The sequence below is a fragment of the Nannospalax galili genome, unplaced genomic scaffold (assembly GCF_000622305.1).
Source record: "Nannospalax galili isolate Female #2095 unplaced genomic scaffold, S.galili_v1.0 scaffold1272, whole genome shotgun sequence".
Classification (NCBI taxonomy): domain Eukaryota; kingdom Metazoa; phylum Chordata; class Mammalia; order Rodentia; family Spalacidae; genus Nannospalax; species Nannospalax galili.
Window position 1 is genome coordinate 1,691,415 of NW_008332402.1, and position 19,234 is coordinate 1,710,648.

At 43.9% G+C, this 19,234-nt stretch overlaps 1 protein-coding gene across 7 annotated transcripts in view; it reads left to right on the top strand.

The window, feature by feature from the left end:
• Nucleotides 1–19,234, top strand: part of Znf827 (zinc finger protein 827) — a 190,043-nt gene that overhangs the window by 32,717 nt on the left and 138,092 nt on the right. For all 7 annotated transcript variants that reach the window (XM_017796736.2, XM_008827476.2, XM_008827475.2 and 4 more), the window contains exons 2-3: nt 2,481–3,521; nt 14,017–14,189. In XM_017796736.2, coding sequence (XP_017652225.1) covers nt 2,481–3,521; nt 14,017–14,189 — 1,214 coding nt within the window. The remainder of the gene's footprint in view (nt 1–2,480; nt 3,522–14,016; nt 14,190–19,234) is intronic.

Sequence of the window (19,234 nt, forward strand, 5' to 3'; positions counted from 1 at the left end):
GTGGTTTGTGAGAGAGAAAGAAACACGAAGGTAGCTCTCATTGGAATTGATGTCGACTGCTTGGGTTTGGTCACGAGCACCCTCACCTCCTGAAGCCATTGGGGAGATGAGGAGTCAGGGTCACCAACAATTTCAGGACAGTTGAAAAATGTGGAAATCAACCGGGAAAAGGGAAATGTGGCAAATGGTGAGGAATCAGACTGGTTTTAACAGAGAAAATTCAATTTTATCTGCCTTTTTCTGAAAAGCAAATTCCATTTGATATTTTACATTTTCTTGATAACTTAATAAAGAATCTTGGAGAGGAGTTGCAGAACTTTACCTTAGTGGAAGCGAATTTGTCATTTGTGACATTTCCTCTCTAAATAGCACGGGAAGATCAATGTATTAGCTTGTAGCTCGTGTGTTGCTAGTTCTCCCTATTTCTGTGATGGTGGCAGAGCTAGCACAGGGAGGAATTGGGCGCAGTTCCTCAACACTGATGAAACTGCTGGGGACCAGGCCTTGTGCTGGGCTCAAGGCGGGAATATTGTAACTGAGCATCATCCTGCCCCCAAGGAGCACCATTTTAGAAGAGAAGCTGGTAATAGGTGACTTAGAACCATGTGAAGTCAGTGTCAACAAAACATAGTGTTGGCAGGGCACTTAAAAAATGCTTGGAATCTGGCTGCGTGCTGTCACCTGAGTAAAGCCACTTCCATCCTTCTGGTTTCAGTCGCGTAGGTGGTCTCGTGCTTCACCTGCAGCCTGTTTCTGCCCAGAGCCCTCCAGGACGCCCCCGTTTTGCCAGGTGTAAAAGACTCCTCGGTAGTTCCTAGCGTAGTAGTGCTGTGTCACAGTGTACACACGCTCATTCACAGACATCCTTGCATGCACACCACACTTCCTTCCTCTGCTCGGAGGCCCACCTCTGCATTCTGCCATGCCAGCTCTTTAGAAACTTCCTTGGGGTTCCTTACTGAAGAAAGCTACGTTGCCACCTCACAGTGGTTCGCCGTCTGTATGTGTGGATCTTTCTAGTGGGCTCCCCATCTCCTTTATGTCTTTGCTTATAAGCCACCAGCTCAATGAGCACCCCCCCACACACACACGCACACTCTAAAATTGGTTTGCCTCTTACCTACTATTCAATTTAGAACAGTCTAGAACAATGCCTGGCATGAATTACTTGTTGAATGAGTGGGGAGATTAATTCTGACTGAGGGACAATTGTAAGGAAGGAACCTTGGAGCTGGGCACAGAAGGTTGTGTAGATTTGGACTGTCAGCTTCTCTAGGGTAAAGGTCTTCCAGATGAATATCCTGAGCCAAGATGGAAATGTGGCAGAGCTCACCATGCTTCTGGAATGTCAAGTCCCACCCGACCCATGCATGGGGGGCCATGGTGGTGGTGGACCAATGTATTAATGGATGGAAAAATAACTCAAGAGGAACTTGTAATGGTGGGAAGGAGCAAATCCCTAATTACTGCCTGTAAGTACACTGGCAAGCAAGCTGGAGATTGAAATCAGAACACTCACACACAAGTGGCATGCATAACATGGAACATGCCATCACTCAAGAAGTCAGTAATGCGAAGTGTTTGCTAATGAGACCTGATTTTTATGGAGTACTATTCTGTTTTGAAAACATGGTCACATGCTTATTAGAATTAAACTTCATAAGAACTGGTGACGAGAGTTCAGTAGGTATTGTTCAGAACAGCTTTAAAAAAAAAAAACAAAAAACCCCTGCATCTTCTGCTAGAGGAAAGGGAACCTCAAATTACTTAGGTGACCTGCCCGAGGTCACTGGGTTAGGAAACGGGAAGCAGCTTCCCACTGAGTTGAGTCTCGTGGTCGAGGCTTGCGTTCTTCTGCCAGGGCTGCTCTCCACTTTCCACACCGTCCTCAAGAGCCTGGCACTTGGTTTTCCCAAGGATTCCATCTTTATTCTGTTGTCCTTAATCATGGAAAAGAAAGGCTTTTCATCTGGCTATTTCCTTTTTTGTATGTATTTGAAAATTTTATGTGTATGTGTGTATGCCTCTGTGAGTTGATGTTCACCACATGCTCATGTGTCCGGTCCCCTGGAATTGGGGTTACAGGCAGTTGTGAGCCTCCTGATGTGGGTGCTGGGAACCGAACCTGGGTCCTCTGGAAGAGTAGTAAGCATTTTTAAACGCTGAGCCATCTCTCCAGCCTCCAACCACTTCGCCAGATCTGTTTTTCCCTTTTCTTTCTCTAGTTCGTCTTATCCTGAATCACCACTAGAAAGATGAATTCGTAGCATGTGGGATGTTTGTGCCTTTGACTGTTTAGCGTGTTGTGTTTACCTGTGAATCAGCACCTGACTCTTTCCAGGTACTCTTTCTTGAGTGCTGTCTTCTGTGTGGTTCTTGGGTGGAAGGGAAGAGAACACATGTCACCAGCCCCCTTTGAGTGCCTCAGACAAGGTGGGCATTCACTTTGGGAGTAACCTGGTCTTCTTGATTCCCCCCAGATGTTAGTAGACAGGACGAGGCCGAGGGAGAGCTCAGCGAAGGAGAACACTGGTATGCGAACTCTTCAGAGACTCCATCGGAAGCCTCTTATGGCGAAGTCCAGGAGAACTATAAGCTGTCCCTGGAGGACCGGATCCAAGAGCAGTCCACGTCCCCCGACACCTCCCTGGGAAGTGCCACCCCCAGTAGCCACACGCTGGAGCTGGTGGCGCTTGATGGTGAGGTCCTGCGAGACTCGCTGCAGTGTCAAGACCATCTTTCCCCTGGAGTGTCCTCTTTGTGTGACGATGACCCACCAGGTTCCAATAAACCCCTGAGCAGCAACTTGAGACGGCTGCTGGAAGCTGGGTCCCTCAAACTTGATGCCACAGCCACAGCCAATGGCAGGGTGGAGTCCCCCGTGAACATTGGCTCCGGCCTGTCATTTTCCCCGCCCTCCCACCATGCCCAGCAGCTCAGTGTCCTGGCCAGGAAACTGGCTGAGAAGCAGGATCAGAATGACCAATACACTCCAAGTAACCGTTTTATATGGAATCAAGGTAAATGGTTGCCGAACTCAACCAGCACCTGTGGCCTGTCCCCGGATTCGGCCATCCTCAAACTGAAAGCTGCAGCCAATGCTGTTCTGCAGGACAAGTCTCTGTCCAGGACAGAGGAGACCCTGCGGTTTGAGTCCTTTTCCTCCCCCTTTAGCTCCCAGTCCGCCAGCTCCACGTTGGCAGCCTTGTCTAAGAAAGTGAGTGAAAGAAGTCTGACTCCGGGTCAGGAGCACCCACCTCCAGCCAGCTCTTTCCTGTCCCTGGCCTCTATGACCTCTTCTGCGGCCCTTCTGAAAGAGGTGGCTGCCAGGGCAGCAGGCAGTCTCCTAGCTGAGAGAACATCCCTGTTGCCTGAGGACCCTCTCCCACTACCACCTTCTGAGAAGAAGCCAGAAAAAGTCACACCGCCACCGCCACCGCCTCCGCCTCCACAGCCGCAGTCCTTGGAATTATTGTTACTCCCAGTCCCCAAGGGAAGAGTGTCCAAGCCCTCCAATTCAGGTATGCAATCTTGTTCAGTCATGTCGTAGGTCTCTGACGGTAAACTGCCTGCCTTATCTTCCTCTTCGCCTTTTTGGTCGAGTTTCCCCCATGTAAGAGGAGGCCGAAATAGAAAAGCAAGGACACAACAAAATACTTAAGGTGGGAAGCGTAGTAATCTTTGATGTGTGTGTTACACAAAGCCTTCACAAATAGCTGCGGTTTTGAAAAGTAATGAATAATCTTGGAGACACACAGAACTCCCTCCCTTTCATGCATTTTCCCCCCTTACCAAGTTCAGGCTAGGTCTATACCAGATACGTTTAATGGGGAAAGATCAAAGCATCTCTGTGATAGAGAGCAAGCCGTCACCGAGCACAGAGGAAAAAACCCACTGCTTGTGAAATAGTGCACAAGGCGAAGCCCCGCTGCTTCTGCCACAAATGGGCTTTTGTATAATCAGTAACTGCCCTAATTTATCATGGCGTACACTTTTATGTTAGTATTTTCATTACTTTTTTATGGGATTTAAGCTTTGTTCACTTACCCTGTTCGCTGGTAATTTCTTATCAAATAAGAACTCTTTAAAAAATTGTTGTCAAACAGAATGCAAGCATTTCTTATGAATGCTTCATTTTGTTCAAACCCATTCCGATGGTGAAGGTGACTGCGTGTGGCAATGTGAGCTGTGGAGATGGTCTTTCCCAAGAAGTCCCTGTCAGCTGGAGCTTCGGTACTCACAATCAAATCCTCTGAAAGACGGGTTTCGTTGCTGCAGCTCCTACTATGGCAACCGGATGTTGGGCACTGCTTTGCCCTAAAACCATATTTGTGATAAATCTCTCTTCTTGGGATAGAGATATGAGATTTCAAAGGTCTCTTAAGGATATCCTGTAAAACCGGAAGAGGAAGTACATTTCATCACTACAAATACCACCATTGTGTGTATCCCGACAACTGTTAAGTATTTGTGCTTTGGGATGGCAAACACTCAATGATTATAGTTAACATCAATTTGAAATATATGACCAATCACCATTTAAGATACAGCATGAGTTAGGTGCCATAATTACAATTATTTAAACTTGCGTAGGACTGGTGAGATGACTCAGTGTGAAGGTACCTGCCACCAGGCCTGATGATGTGAATTCAATATCCAGACCCCACATGGTAGAAAGAGAAAACCAACTCTTGACAGTTGTCCCCCAACCTCCACGTGCACAGTGTGGCATGTTTGAGTACACACACACACACACACACACACACACAGAAATAAATGTAAAACAGCAACAAAAATTTGCATAAACAAGTTGGGCATGGTGGTGCATGCCTGTAATCTCCAAACTCCGGATGCTAAGGCAGAAGAATTGCGGATTTTAGGCTAGCCTGGGCTTCATAGTACAACCCTATTTCAAAAACAAAATGTATGGACAGCAGAATAGAACAAGGAAAATGGGTGTCTGGGGCTTTGCCGACTTGAGTGAGGCAAACTGCTCACTTCTGAGGGTCTCAAGTGTCCTTGAAGTCCCCAAGCATTTATCCCTGCTGGGTTTCATTTCTTACCCACCGAAAGGTGAAAAGGAGAGAAATGGGTAAAATTAGGAATCGAGAAGAGCAGAGGATGCTGGGTAATTTCCCAACAGAATAAATAACTCTTGCCTTGGAGCCATTTACTTTTGGGGGGGGCGGCCGAGGGAGACGAGGCTGTACGTCAAATGTTGTACGGATATCCCCCCTTTCTGCTCATTGAATAAATAAATTCATGAATGGTGTTTACATTATGCATTAATCTGGGCATAGTTACTTGGAAAAGCTTATTCAAATTTAAGAATAAAGGATCGTTGACTGGAGACTTAGGAAGAAGTGACTGATAAAATCAGGTCTCCTGAAAGCACACTGTAGCCCTGTGCTGCAGGCACACTGTGCCGTTTTAACGTGGTCTAAGCTGTAACACACAGGAACTATGAAATACTTTTTCACAGAAATGATCAGATAGAGGCATTTAGGCAGGAAAAAAAGTCTCAGGCTTCCAGTGCAAGGGCAACTTTTTGTTTCGTTGTGTGCTCTAGGGTGGGAAAGGGGAGAGGCCCGACCGGAAATGTGTTCCCTTTTTAGTTTAAATGCACTTAATCCTTGCTAGCATCTGTATGGTCTTCTCACTAGAATTTAATGTGGGAGATCTAGAAGAAATAGTTTTTTTCCTTTCTTTTTACTGAATCTCTTCTGCTGCTTAGACATTTCATATTTTAACCAATGGATATTCAAAACTTTCAAAGCTAAAGCTGAGAGAAGGCCAACAAGATGGCTCAGCAGGTAAAGGCACTTGACCAAGCCTGACAACCTGAGTTTGAGCACTGGAATCCATACCATGGAAGCAAAGAACAGACGGCCACAAGTTGTCCTCTGACCTCCACATGTGCCCCCCCATACACACACAAACACATAAACACAAGTAAATAAACGAAAAAATAAACAAACATCAAAATGTTAAAAAAAAAAAAAAAAAGAAAAAGAAAGCTGCTCGAATTTGGGCTGCATAACTCTTCTACCGATTGTTTTGTGTGGGACCTTTCTCCGAGTTTTTCACATCCCTGTTTGCAATCCAAGGCTTGGTGAAACAGCTCCACTCATGAAGGAATTGTATTAAAAATTATTCAGTTTTTGTTACAACTGCATGTGAGAGGAAGGATCTGAAAACATGAACTTGGAATTGTTCCTCAGAAAAATCTTGTGGGTCTATGTGGGTGCACATCCTTCATTCAAGTTCTGTTTATTGCATAGATTGGAAGTAAGAGGGTGTGCCCGCACTCTTCAAGAAAGTGAGTGTGACCACTTTCCAGCCCACTGCATTACAGGTTGGAAGTTCATGGAGTATCTCATTTTATTTATCTTTATATCACAGAGAGACTATTTCTTCTTACTCAGGATCACTGGTTTTACTGTCCAAGTGGAAGGGAAGGTGTGTCTTCTCCATTGGCCCTCCCTCCTTTCCTCTTCCTCCTCCTCTTCCTCCTCCTCTTCCCTCTTCCACTCACTATATTGTTCGTTTCTTGGCAACCTGGCAGCAGGATTCTGGTGTAAGTTGGCTTTCCCTGGAAAGCATTGTGGGAGTGTGGTAAGAACCGCACTCAGGTTTCTAAGCATTTCTTTTTATTACCTTTTCCCCTTCACCTTAGAAGTAAATCAGTTTAATTCAAAATAAGTGAACCATTGGTGGGGGGCAGGGGGGACTATAGCTTAGTTAATAGAGTGCTTGTCTAGCATGCACAAAAGCCCTGGGTTCAATCCCCAGAACCATCTAAACCAGGAGTGATGGTACATGTCTGTAATTCCAGCAGTCAGGAGGTGGAGGTAAAAGGATAGGAAGTGGGTAATCCTTGACCAGGTAATGAGTTTGAGGCTCTCCTGGGCTACATGAAACCCTATATCAGAAAAAAAGAAGAATAAACGGACTGGCTTATCATAGCAGGGAAAGAATTTCTGTTGCCTAATGACTTAAATAAGCAAATAATGCTCACTTCACTCTTCCCACCCCACCCAAAGAAAAAGAACCACTGAAGTGAACCACACACACCATCCTGATTTCAAGCAGGGCTCCCCCCGCTTTTTTTTTTAAAAAAAGAAAAGCTGTTTCTCAAAATGTTACAAAAGGATATATAAGTTGATTCTAGAGCTCCCAAGAGCTGTGTGCTGGGGAGGCCGATCCTGTCTTGAGTAATTTAGACAGTAGCATTGCTTGACCTTCTTTAGGTCAAGGGAGTCCGAAGCATAAAAAAAACAGTTTCTTTTAGGTCTGGCCTTCTTCCTCTTTTTTTGAGCAGGATTCCGTTGTTGACAGGTCATGGTGTATTTAATTCCTTGAGAGTCCAGCACTCGGTAGCCTTTCCACCCCTCCGGAGAGACGTGACACACTGGAGAGGGAGGTTTCTTTCATGTGACCTGCGCCCCCAGCACATGCTATACCACTCTTCTGAAAGGGGACACGATAGAGTGAAGATGATGTCCGTCTGCTATAAAGATAAATGTCACACATTGACTCGATTCTCTTTGAAGCTACTGTTCTCTTGCAGCCAAGAATAAAAGAAATGGTTTTGATTTTCAAGACAAAGTTTTTTGTAGAAGGCCAAAGTGGGTCCCAGGATACCAGGCTCCTGGTTAAAAGAAATAATAAGGAGAGTTCCAGGGAGAGGGTCGCCATATCATCTCGTACTGAATAAAATTTACATAAACTTAGAAGCAACCAGGTCCCACGAAGCTGGCAGCTAAAGTCTATTTGCAGGATCAGTCCATAAGGGTTTTCTGTTTTCTGGCTGCTGTTTCCTTTTGTATTTATGGGGTGTTATTAAAATTATTGCAAAAGCATACAAAGTCCAGAGAAAGAGATGACCTCTCCTGATGCTCCCATTATATCCAGGCTTATTATGGTCTTAATCTGAGAATGATCACATATACAAACTTGCTTAGGAAATTCACTTTTTAACCAAGAATTAGAAGTGTCCGTTGCTAGTCTCAAATATTTTATGACTTAAATGTCTAGTGGCCGAACATCTCAAATTTCTTTCTTAGTCTTGTTGAATATTTGTTAAATATGCATTGATAATATTAGTATCCATAACAGATAAACATTCCTAGCCATTGCTGTTTTGAGAGACACGCCCAAGAAATTCCATTAAAGGATAAAAATCCAGGCTGGGGATGTTGTAGCTCAGTTGATATTTTTGTTGCGTAATGCATGAAGCCATGGGCTCAGCACACAGAAACTGGTCTTGGTGGTGAATACCTGTAAATCCAGCAGGTGGAGGCAGGAAGGTCAGTCAATTCAAGGTCATTCTCAGCTACATAACAAGTTGGAAGTCACCCTGGGCTACTTGAGACCCTGGCTCAAAAAACAAAATAAAAAAATGATCTAAAGCCATGTATATGGTTGGAAAAGAAGGTGGGTTATCCTGCACAGGCAACGTCCTAACAAAGTTTGTAGGACCAGTGTGTTGTGGATGGTGCTGCAGGGTTATGCAACATCCCCTGTCACCTGGCATCTTGAGTGCCATCTCTGTGTATGGTAAGGGCTGTGTCCATATTCACCCACAAACTGTCTTGACTTTCTGCACACTGTCACCATAGGATCTAACTAGAAATGTTTCATTTCAAAGGCTACAAATTTTAATTCATTTTAGTAATACCTGCACTCATAAAACCTTTCACGATTTATTATTATTATTATTGGCCTGTTTTTGTTGCTCTGGATTTATGTGTGGACAACAGAGCAGAATGCCAAACTGGAAATTAAAAGATAAGGCTCTGTTCTCGTCCCTGTCACTAACTAGCAGGGCTTCAAGCAATCCACTGTACCTCTGTTTCATCATCTGCAAACGAAGGGGTTTAACAGTGTCATTAAGATCCCTCCCTGTTATAATACACATTGAATTTACTTACTGCTGATTTTATAACCGTCCAGTAACTCCCAAACAAGCATATCTTTTGCCTTCATTTTTGAATTAAATAATGGCTTCTTAAAGTTTCCTGTCAAACTTCCCTCAGATTGTCTCTTCTTTGTGCAGAACCTGCCCATCGTGATAGTTCAGTGTGGATCATTAAAGTCACCAATGATGCATTTTTCATATAAGCTGCTCCTAGTTCACTTTTGGAAATAGCTGAGGTGTAAGTGCACGATCATCTATCTACTTATCCATCCATTCATCCAGAACACGTCTCTGTATACTATGTGAGAGCATGCACTCTTGGGCTGATGCTGGCTCAGTTGGAGCTTACCTGCAGCCTGCCCCATCTTTCCCTCTTTCCCTTCCATTTCCAGCACTCATTTCCTTTCTCGCCACTCGCTCAGCCCAGCCCTTTTCACTTAGTCTCATTACAGCCGAGCTCACTTACTGAACTGTGTGTCTGTGCTAGCACCGTCCGGAGTACTGGAGACAAGACCTTCCTGACAACTACCTCAGCCACAAACCCTCATCACCCTCCTCTCTTTCCCTTCTTTTTTTCCCTGCAGCTGGATTTGACCATCTAAAGTTTGACCATCTAAAGCTGGACTGCACAGTGGGTTCCTGGACTTTATTTCCTCAAAGCTCTAGCAACCATCCCTTGCTGGGTTGGGCCCTGAGCTACGTATTCTTTGCGCCACAACAGCTGTTACTTGCATCTGCTCTGACGCTGGGTTTGGGCCTGGGAGGGCGTGCCTAGAGTTGATCCTCATTCCTCACACTTCACCTACCACTACCAAGGGCTTCCATTTACAGCGTGACAGCCGTTTTAGCTACTCCATTGTCTTCTAGTCCACTGATATTATTATCTGTAAAGAGAACATGCTTTCTCCAAAGGAGCGGTTTAGCAGCTCTCTGTCCCACTGGGTCTGTTAGCACTGGGTGGAATTTAGTTTTGTTTGTAGTGATATATTTGAGGGAAGTTGTTTACCAGGCTGTTGTAAACTAGGTAAAATTATGAACGTTGCAGTCTTGTTGCCTCAGGAATGTGTGGTTCATTCTGAGGAAGTGGTCGTGTTTCCCTAGGGTCTAAATTTGAGTAAAATTTACAGCTGCCAGTCCCCTGAAAATTGTTTTGGCCTATGAAATAGACTGCATTCTTAGCCCCCTCTGTCACTTACGATATCATGTACACATGGAATGTATCCTACTAAAATGTGAAATTTCTTCCTTGAATAAGTAAAAATGCAAATGTTACCAGAAGTTGATTACTGGCTCAGCTTGAAAATCAGTTGGTGCATTCTGGTGACTTTAATCATTTGGCTTCTGTTTTCTTCGTTCCTGTCATGATAGCTTAAAATTTCCAAATAGGGGCTCAGGAGATGGTTCGGTCCGTAAAGTGCTTGTTGTACAAGTATGAGGACCTTAGTTTCATCCCCCAGAATCCACATAAGAACGTGTACCTGTTATCCAACTCTGGGAAAGCTGAGACAGGCAGATCTTTGGGGCTCACTGGCAGCCAGTCTAGTGAGTGGACAAGCTCCACGTTCAGTGAGAGACTTTGTCTCAAAAAAATAAGGTGGAGGGGCTGGAGAGATGGCTCAGCATTTAGGAGTACTGGCTGTTCTTGCTGAAGACCTGGGTTCAGATCCCAGCACCCACATGATGGCTAACAACTGTCTGTAACTCCAGTTCCAGGGGATTCGATGCCCTCTTCTGACCTCTGAGGGCATTGTATGACATGGGTGTACTTACACACATACAGGAAATACACTCATACACATAAAATAAAAATAATTTTTTTAAAAGGTGGAAAGTGATTTAGAAAGACACCTGACATTGACCTCTGGCCTCCACAAGCACACTCACATATGTGTACACATATGTACACACGTAAAAAAATTCCAAATAGTTAAAGAATTGAAATTTTGCAGTCAGTTTCTCTTCATAGAGCATTATTTTTCCCCAGTCTATCCAAGGACACCCTAATTTGTACACAATTCATATGTATTTTAGTAAACTGATTAAAACTAAGGCAGCATAGCTCCAGCATGAAATAAATGGATTTATGTGGAGTGCTGATATATTTAGGAATTGTTTATTTATGGAATCAACTGGGTTTTTACATGCCAACAACCATTTAACGGATGGTACCGGAAAGATTCTGGTATAAGATAATGCATTGCAAAACACCTGAAACACAGAATTGGTGATTAGGCTTGGGGCTAGGGAGGTAACAGATCAGGGGACCTGTGGCGCACATTAGGCAAGGCACGATGATAGCAGAGTCTGCAATCTGGCACTGTTCATTTTTCCTCTTAGTGCTTTCTAATCACGTTCCTGTGGTATACCGTGATGCTGCTGGCCTGTGGAGGCTGTCTCATGTCTCAGTTTTTCTTTTCTTTCTCCAACAGTTCTGTAAAATTACAGTTTCCGGTTTCAAAAGTGGGAAACGCTTCCCTAAGATAGGGATCTGTAGCAGTGTGTTTGTGTGTGTCTTGCTTATTACTTTGATGTTCTTCTGACCCAGAACAGACATCATTATCGTTTTCTCTCTCTCTACTGCATGACAATAATCTCACCTAGAGGCCTGATTCAGGCCTTTCTCTCCAGTCTGTTGTGCAACATACTGGCCTTGGGACCAAGATATCAGGGTGTGGGAAAAGACAATGAAGTCTACAAAATGAGAAGTGAAATTGGGAGTGCGATCAGATCAGCCCAGATACTCAGCAAAAACAGACGGCAGGGACAGTATGGGCACTCCCAAGGGAATGATGTGTGCCCGCAGAGCAGAAGGAACCCCTCAGTGCCTACCCCTGCCAATCAGCACACTGAAAGTAGACTTTCCAGCCTTGAAGGGCATCTTTGCAGTTAGAAGATGCCTTTTCTAGTTGCTTGGTTAAACCAACTGATATCACTCATACCTATATTAATAAAATTGCATTTTTTTGAATCCCCCAACCTGACCATATGGCGTGTAGAAACTGAGTTGACTCAATGAATAAATAGTGAGATTATCCTAAAGTATATACTTGGGAATCTTTCCTTTAAAAATCACAGAAGCAATGCACGTATTTAAAAACTCAAATAGTACAGAAGACCGGAAAGAGAGACACAGTCCCACATGCTGACTTCACCTCAGTTCACACTCCTGCACTGGTTGCAGCGTAGAGGTGTCTTAGGTGTGCGTCCAGGACAATTTCATGCAAACAAAAGGATATCAGTGCACTTATGGTCGTTTGCTTCCTGCTTTTCTTCCCACTTGGCCCCTGTTTTCATTCTCGCTCAAGTATTTCAAAGCAGATCCAGGGCATCTTATCTGTTTGCTTGTAAACATTCCATATTTGTGTGTCTCCAACAGATAAGGACTTTGAAAACAATCGCCACACTTCCACTTCCCATCTTAACAGAATCGGCAATTGCTACATAGTATTATGGAATCCCACAATTAACTCTCCCGTCTCAGAAGTGTCTTTTACCAGTGTTTGGTTTAAACAAGATCCAAATAAGCTTCACAACTTGCATTTATTTTTGTATATCTCTCAAGTCTTTTTCCTTTTTACCCATAATTCCTTTTTGTGGGTGCTTGTGTGTGCACACGTGTGCCGGTGCTTGTGGAGGCCAGAGGTCACTATTCCATGCCTTCTGATATGACAGCTGTGAATTAGTCCTAAAAACTTAACCAAGCCTCTAACTAACTGGCAATTTATCAGAAATTGAAGTACTGGAAAAAAAATGTCAAACACATTCAGGGATGCAATTGGCCAAATTTAGAGTGTGAAGAATTCCTCAAGACAAATGACCCACTTTCTTTAACACATAAATTGCGTTTTTAAAAGGGAAGGGTGGGGCTGGCAGAAAGGCTCAGTAAGTAGAGTGCTTGCTGCATAAGTATGAGGACCTGAGTTTGAATCCCCAGCACCCTTGCAAAAGCCGGGCGTGGCAGTGCATGCCTATAATCTCATTGCTGGGAGGGCCAAAACCGGAGGATCCTTGGAGCTCACTGGCCAGTCAGCCTAGAAAGCAGTGAATTCCAGATTCAAATAAATAAAATAAGAAGTAAAAAGAAGCTGGGTACAGCTCAATGGTAGAATAGGCCTAGGTTCAATCCCCAGGACCGACCCCCATCCCCCCCAAAACCAACAAACAACAGTAACAACAAACAACAAAACTAACCCCAAGCCTTCAACTGTACGTGTTTGTATTCCTCATACTTCCAAGTTGCAGAAGTGAGCTGATGGGCCAGAAGTTTAGCAATACAGTGTCAGAACAGAGATGCTTTCTTTGGGGGAATGGTGCAGGAGACAGAGAACTACGCTGCACTCGGAGGAAGCAGTTGATTTGTTTGCTTCCCTGAATGCTGCAAGCGTTAGTGGTGGCCTGGGGTGTCCCTCCCTACTACAGGCAGCCAGGCCGTGTGCAGATCAGAGAAAGGCAGTATACATTGTTAGAGGTAAGCAGAGGGACAGACATAAGAGGATAAGAAAAAAAAAAACCACAACCTGACCTGAGGGCCCCCTGATGGCTAAATTGGTAGCAGCCTCTGTCTCCATGGGCCAAGTAAACAAGTCAGCAGTAGGGATCCTGAAATTTGTCTCCACTGGAGGCCAGTGTGTGTTCTGTTAGTTGTTCGGTTTTCTATGTTTAATGGTATGTTATTCTCTTCTATTTAACTACCTCGATTTCTCACTCATTTCCAAGGGGAATTCAGACACAGACTCAGGCTTACCTCCTGAATTCAGGATTCCCTGGCTTTGGGTGCCTGGATCAGGCTCATCTGGAGATGCCCTCTTCATACATGATGGTGTTTGGAAGTAAGACTGTCACAGGCAGGATGAGAACCAAATGGAACCCAACGAATGTGGGTTTCAACCTAAAGAAAAGCAGCCGTGAACCATGTTCTCCATGGTTACAATCTTAGAATCACCAAAGAAAAAAACCCAAGTCAGTTTTCGTGCTTTTTATATAGTGACACGTGTACGTCAGCGCCAGGTGCAGTGTGCCTCTTTGTTTCCCTTCCAGGTGCTCTGTGCCTCTTTGTTTCCCTTAATGTTCCTTTTTTTTTCTCTCCCTCTTCCAAGCCTCAGAAGAAGAAAGCGGAAAACCCTTCCAATGTCCAATATGTGGTTTGGTTATAAAAAGGAAGAGTTACTGGAAGCGACACATGGTGATTCACACAGGTTTAAAAAGTCATCAGTGTCCGCTCTGTCCATTCCGGTGTGCTCGCAAGGACAATCTCAAATCTCACATGAAGGTAAGCTGCCTGTGCATGGACCCCTGGGAGAAGCTGATACAACCAGGTCCTCTGTGTGTGATTCGGTGCAGGAGGCTTCTCCACCGAGAGGGGGCGCTGTGGTGGAGCACACCCACGATAGTGCTGGGTTGTAAGTAGTGTGCAGGGCACCCTCCTCAAGGATACCTTCGGTCTTAGTCTCCTCGAGACTGTCGGTGTCTCAGCCAGCATCTCTTGGGATGACACCAAAGATCCAAGGACATCATTTTCAGTGTCTTACTGAAAACAGTTGCGAGCCTGGGGAGATGGCTCAGCAGTTAAGCACTTGTCAGGCAAGTCTGAGGACCAGAGTTAGGATTCCCAGAGACCCATCTAAATGCTGGGCAGATGTGGCCACCAGCCTCCTATGGTAGAGATGGGATTTCCAGAGCAAGCTCACTAGCAAGAGTAACCATATCTGCAAGTTCTGGGTTTGATTGAGAGTCCATGCCTCCATGAATGAGGTCAAAGAGTGACTGAGGATGATTCCCGACATCAACCTCAGGCCTCCACATGCACACCCACACAAGTCCATGGGCACACACGTGCATACACACCCACACACATAAAAATGAAAAAAAAAAAAAAAAAAAAGGTATAGGAAGCTCACGCCTGCAACGCTCATGTAGAAAATTAACTAGAATCCACGTGTGTCACTTTTACACAAAATGAGGGAAGACAGTAATGTAGAAAATTTAGCAGACCTCATTTACAGTAAAGCTGAGGTTTATGCCTCAGCTTCAGGGGGTAAGCTCATGAGATCACAAGACCTTATGAATTTGCCAGACCTGAATTGAAATCTTATTATGCAACTTGCTAGCCAAACAGCTTTGAGCAAGTTAACTTCCAGACTCAGTGTTCTCATCCACTAAATGGAAACAGGAGTGTTTGGAAGAGGTGTCCTTAGTGTTAAAGCAGATTAACAGAGGAAAATATCTGACCCAGAAATGTTCAGTGGCAGTTATTTAATTTTAATAATTAGAATTGAATGTCTTCATCAGAAAATGATATTTCACTGATAAATTTCACTCTGATTTGGATGCTGACATTATTTATAAAGTGCCTTTTCCCCCGACATAAGCATAGTGTATATTTGCTTATGTTGAAATCATGTGTTCTTGTCTTTGTGAATAGATCAGTAGTAATCACTGTTCAGAGCTGTAAATCTAAAAAGTGCCATCACATAAAATTTCTGTTCACTTTAGGAAATAGCTTAGAAGATTAAAAAAAAAAAAGTAAATCTATGATGTAAGTTGTTTTCTATCGTTTGCCTTTTTCTCCTGGGAGCATCAGGCAGGCCCTTCATCTTCAGAATTCATTTAAGTAGGAGTTCTGGTTGGCTGGATTTGACTGAGCCTACTTCGTTATTGCCTTAGCCCTCCCTGTCCTCTGTCACCTCTTCCCTAAGTAAAAACCTCATATTTTAAACTTGCAGTGTTGGATTTCATTAGCAGATGGAGACTTCAAAAGGAATACTGTTAGAACTAAAACTTGTTTTAGTGGCTGGGTCCTAAGCTGTGTTTAGAAATCGGGTCTGGCGAATTTAAAGCTTCAGCGAGCAGAAAACTTGCATCTAGCCTGACACCTTGTAAGCTTGGTTTCAGCTCAGGGTCACTTAAAACAACCTATTTATAAACCCGTGGAAAAAAGGCTGGGTTTTCAATAGCAGGAACTGCTGACCCTGAAACTACGGGGAGATGAGTTGGTGCCTTGATGACAGGCGGACAGCCATGACAGTGTTGCAGATGAGAGCCACCCAGCCCAGCGGGTCGAGGGATGCTAGAATGCTTTCAGAACAAATCAATAACCACTAATACAGCAGTTGTGTGAAATCACTACTTTATTCAAACTCATGGTGTCCTAACCTGTTGAGCTCTGACTCGAGCTTTTGATAATTGAAGAGAAGAGCTTATGTGAGTTTAATTTTATCAAAGCTGTACCTTCTTTTACCTGCTCTCCTCCTCCCTGTTGACCTTAAAAAAATTTTTTTTGACTGTAATTTAACTTTGCAAAAATTTCCAAATGTAGTCTATACAGAAATGTTGCAGTGTGGTCTTAGTGTGTGCATATTCTCTTACATTTACCAGGCTAAGAATGTTGGATAGATTTTCTAAAAGGAATTTTTTCTAAGAAGTAGCAACAGTCTAGCCAAAGGTTAAGACCTGATTCTATGTGATTTATCTTGGTTAGAATCTCAGTTCTATGACTTAGGAGCTGTGACTATTTAGTAGTATCATTGAAGCCCACTAAACCTTTGTTACTATTAATGGAGATAATAGCCATACGGTCTTATGTTCACTGGGCATTTAATACAGTGCCGAAGTTAGAAAGCAGCCTTCAGAAAATGCAAATATAGTAATCATCCCAAACCATCTGCTAATACGTTAACATTTACATTTAGAAATAGCGAGTATTTCAAAGTGCTGTAAGAAATTACTCCAAAATAAGTTTTATTGCTTTTTTTCTTTGAGATCTATTTTCAGTGCTGAGAATTTAGAAAAATTGATAAAAAGAATATGAAATTGATCATTTATCCCATCCCCCAGAAGTAGCCATTATCTTCCTGATATATAATCTACTATATTGGTTATATTGATTTATGTCAGAAAAAGAAAGATTCCACTTTATTTGTTCAACAGATGCAGCACTTACCGTGTTACTGCATGGTCCTGGGCACTGTACATTTTTGTAATACACTGTGCAAATGTTTTTATGACCAACTGCAGGAGGAACTTGTAAATGCCTCTAGCTTCCTCCCGGTTATCTTAGATTTCCATTAAGTATTTTACAACTTTCCTGGATGAGTGAGCATGCAGGAATTATATGTGAAATTCATAAGCAAAAATCAAACAGAAAAGGCAAGGCCTGCAAAGATAAAGAACAATGAAGTTGTAGGAAAAACGGGATGAGAGGCGACATGTTGAGTTCTGCCCCTCAGAGGTTTACTATGTAGAGAGCTGGGACCCCTCAGGACACCCCCACCTGCATGGCCCTGCATCCACTAAGAGGGCTGAATAGATGCTTTTCAAAGGTTCTCCAAGTCCTGAAATAACTTCAACCCAAGCATCCTACAACTACCCAGGAGGTGGCCTCTATGAGCCTCGGACAATAGCATGCTATGGACCAGCATTTCTTCTCATTAGAGGTCCAAGAGGGGCTTTAAGCATTGGGCTAAAGGTAATCAACATTATAAAATGAAAGTGCTCATCTGTCAGGAGAGGAGAGGAGGAGAAGCTGCCTCTGGAGGGGAGGGACAGTGCTTGGTTCAAATGTCACATGGGAACTAGAGTCCCGTAGGAAGGTGTAGTTCAAAGTACCAGCGAAAGCCAACCCAGTACTGCTTAGCCTTTCGACTTCCACTAATTTTTTTCAAAGCTAAATATAATAAGGTCAAGGTCAGGCGCACAAGAAGTCCCACAAAATCTAGCCGCAGGTTCTTCCATAAAGGGCTCCCTTTCCAATTTGGAACCTGGTGTCCTTTCCTCCTTCCAAAGTGGCTTCTGGAGTTTCTGTTCTTGGATTAGCTCCTCTTTGGGGTCAGTAGGTGTAAGGACACTTCTGAAATGAAATTACCTTGCCGCAGCAGGCTCAGGGACACAGAAGCTTTCCGCCCAATGACCTTTACCACCTGGTTCTGGGCATGCCTTTGGTGACATTGGTCAAGGAACCCTGGAGGCTATAACCTGAAGCCTCCAAGATGCCCAATCCTGAATGAATTGGGTTGAGGAACTGGTGGAAGCTTCTGGATTCTGTGAGAAAGCTAATGAAAGGATCAGTGTCTAGTGGAATCCTATTGTGGCAAAGAACAGGAAGGGGCTGATTTGTAGGCTGGGACAGGCCCTTTTTCTCCACCCCTGCCCCTGGGGTGCAAGGGAAGCCTTTTAATGAGCAAGACTCTGTCACGATTTAAGTTTTCATAGTTATTTCTACGGAGAAATTCAGGCTTGGAGGGGCCCAGAATATCTTCTGTTGTTTTTTGCAGAAAACCACAGTGGGGTGCTGTAGCAACGGGATCCCACGATTAACTTTTAATTTCTTTGCTTTTGTTGGTCACTTAACATTATTTAAAAGTATGTTTTGGCTGATGAAGAATGCTTTTGGACTGCATTCAGACGGCATAAACAGCCGTAGTAAAACTTGCTCTCTTGGAAAGGAGACTGGAGCAAAGTGGCCAGGTGGTACAGAGGGTGGACAGACGAGCCTTTAACCTTGCTGAGACCCAGGTTCAAATCCCAATCGAATCACCCTTGACCAGAGGAGGCTTGGTTTTGTTTTGAGTGCCAGTCACTTAACGTTCTTGTTTGTCCAGAGCACACGACTCCCCCAAATCATTTGGCGCAAATCAAGCCATTGGCAGTTTCTACTCCAGGGCGGGCCAGTCCTGAAATAGCAGGGTGTAGCAGGTCAGAACTGAAGCGCATTGGCAGAGATGAATGGAGAAGTTACACGTTTATGAATACCTGCCAGCATAAACCTCGGCTGGGGCTAATGCAATGATTTCCTCCTTACTTTTTCAAGCACTAAATTTGGTAGCGACAGGAGGGGTAAAAAAAAGTTTCTCACCAGTTTTACAGGTATCAGGTGTTGGCAGGGCTGGGACTGAAGGCAAAAGTCTGGCCTCATTCTTCACCACCTATGTCAGGGTCTGGAGCATATCATAGCCACGTTTGAAAACTTAGTTTCCCAGAATGCTTACACCTCAGTTTTCCTCCTGTTTTGTTTTCTTCCTATAGCATTGTAGTCAAGGCACTTCTTCAGGGGGCCTCCATCTCCTCCTTTATGAAGCGGGAACCCCCTGGAGACAACAATTTTTAAAAATGTGGTTCATATATACGATGGAGTTTTACTCAGCAGTAAAGAAAGATGAAATCATGAAATTTGCAGGTAAATGGATGGAACTAGAATCTGTTATACTAAGTGAAGTAACACAATCTCAGAAAAAAAATCGACATATGTTCTCCCTCATATATGGATCCTAGAACCAAGCCCTGATAAGTGAGTATGTATCCAGACATAACTACAGGAAC